Genomic DNA, 2,100 nt, shown 5'->3' with positions numbered 1-2,100 from the left:
TCACGGCAACAGTCAGTGTCAAACACATAACACAACGGCAAATATACTCGAATTTCATTGAGCTAAGGATTCACGAACAAAACTGTGACAAATAAAAATTGTAAAAATTGTAGCTTTGTCGAAGTGTCGAGGTATTCAACTCTCAGAAGTCCACAGTTTCCAACAATTTAAAAAATTGCAACAAAACTGCTAAATTTCAGAAACTTATGGGCAAATGCTACCGCATAAAACTTAAATCATTGCATTGCATAAAACTTAAATCATTGATGTTGATACTAAGATTGATTGTTCACAGACTAACTTGACAGAAATACAATAAGCTAAGCTTTGCATTATGCACTAAACACCAAACTACTCCCGTTCAAAAGCCACAAATCATCGATAAACGGAAAAGGGATAGAAATGTGGTTCCAAGTCTAAAGTATCCCCAATTCCGGTTTGCACATGGAGGAACATAGGAGAAGAGAAGAAAAGAGGAATAACAATAATCAAACCCTAAGAATCTGAAGCTTAGTGGAGAACGCAATGGCAACCCAATCAGGCTGGGAAGACGACCACTGAAGCTGCTCAATCTCCGCACCAGCAGTGTAAGCAAGAATCGGGTCAAGCCCGCCCTCCACAGGCTGACCCATGGACGACAAATCCCAAATCAGCGCCTGAGAATCATCCCCCGCGGTGCATATATGGCAGGAACTATGCGGGGCCCATGCAATGGCGTTGACGCTGGCCTGGTGCCGCTGCAGCTCCACCACAGGGAGCGTGGGGAAGCGAATATCCAGCACCACCACTTTGGCACTGTCCATGATAATCGTGGCCATGTACCTCGGGTCCTGCTTGTTCCACCCAAGCCGAACCAGAGGAGTGTCGGGTTCAGAGCTCTCGTAGATTATAGTGGAGTGCTCCTTGTCACGGAGATCAAAAACCCTAACCGAGCCATCAGCAGAGACGGAAGCGAACACACCAACGCCGCCCCACGCGATGTCGTAAACCTCTTTGTCGTGCGCGATTAACTGCGTGTCGACGGTTTCCTTCTCGATGTCCCAGATGGTGCATGTGGTGTCGATGCTAGAGGTGCCGATGCGACGCGGCTCGGCCTCGTTCCAGTCGAAGGAGGTGAGAGGCCCACAGTACTCGCTGTTTTTGTTTCCGTTAAGGAGGGACTTTAGTTCGACGGCGCGAGGGGAGGATTCCGCGTCCGTGTCGGCGATGCGCCAGACGCGGAGGAAGTCGGAGGAGGTGGCGAGGAGGTCGGGGCGGTGGCAGTCCTTGTCGGGGATGAAGATGGCCTTTGTTGGAGGGTAGGGGTGCTCGAAGGAGAGGTTCGGGTCGGAGCGGATCTCGCCGTTGGAGTCGTCAAGCTGGACGATTTCGACACGGTTAGGGTACTGTTCGAGGAGGGAGGCGATGGCGAGGCGGTACTTCTTGTCACGGCGGACGCTCCAGTTCATGGCGTAGATGTGCCATGGTGCCTCGTAGGTATAGATCTCCGACCGCTTTTGCTGCTCGTCGGAGCCGTCTTGGTTAGGATCGCTGCTGGCGCCCATTGTGGCACGGAACACAGTGGTGAGTGAATCAACGAAGAATCACAGCTCTGTGAGTGTGAGGATGGAAAACAAAGGAAGGAACTTATATAGGTGTTTTATGTTGTGTTCTTATTTATTTATATATATCATACTACATTGTATATTCTATCCTGAGTGGATAAGTTAAGCGATATCCTGTACATAATCATTTATTGGGTAAAATATTTGGGTCAGATATATTTTTACTATTTTTAATGAAAAAGTAAAATTTATTTAATATTAATGTATTTTAGTTTTTAAATTTTAAAAATAAATAGAAATAGTTTTTTTATTTATGTTAATTTTTTTTTTATAGTTACTTATTTGGTATCCTAAAAATTAGTTTAGTTCAATTTAGTATTTATATTTTTTGTTAGTTCAATTTAGTACCCAAATATTTAAAATGGTTTAATTTGGTCATTTCTGTTAAGATAGAGTTAACACTTTGTCCGTATATAATAGAACATATGTCAAGCTGTAAAATTTTTTACTTTTTTTTTTTTTCTAAAAATTTATAATCTGTGTCACGTGTCATGTT

The 2,100-nt window shown here is 44.0% G+C and overlaps 1 protein-coding gene across 1 annotated transcript; it reads right to left on the bottom strand.

Annotated features, from left to right (window-relative positions):
* Positions 1-218: 218 nt before the first annotated feature.
* ATAN11 (Transducin/WD40 repeat-like superfamily protein) lies at positions 219-1,627 on the bottom strand. Its single transcript, XM_028060204.2, has one exon. The coding sequence runs from the start codon at positions 1,542-1,544 to the stop codon at positions 489-491; it is 1,056 nt and encodes a 351-aa protein (XP_027916005.1). The 5' UTR covers positions 1,545-1,627; the 3' UTR covers positions 219-488.
* Positions 1,628-2,100: the final 473 nt, after the last annotated feature.

This window comes from Vigna unguiculata, chromosome 1 (genome assembly GCF_037176805.1).
Source record: "Vigna unguiculata cultivar grain cowpea cultivar isolate G323 ecotype 2 chromosome 1, ASM3717680v1, whole genome shotgun sequence".
Lineage (NCBI taxonomy): Eukaryota > Viridiplantae > Streptophyta > Magnoliopsida > Fabales > Fabaceae > Vigna > Vigna unguiculata.
This window is presented reverse-complemented; position numbering and strand designations above follow the sequence as displayed.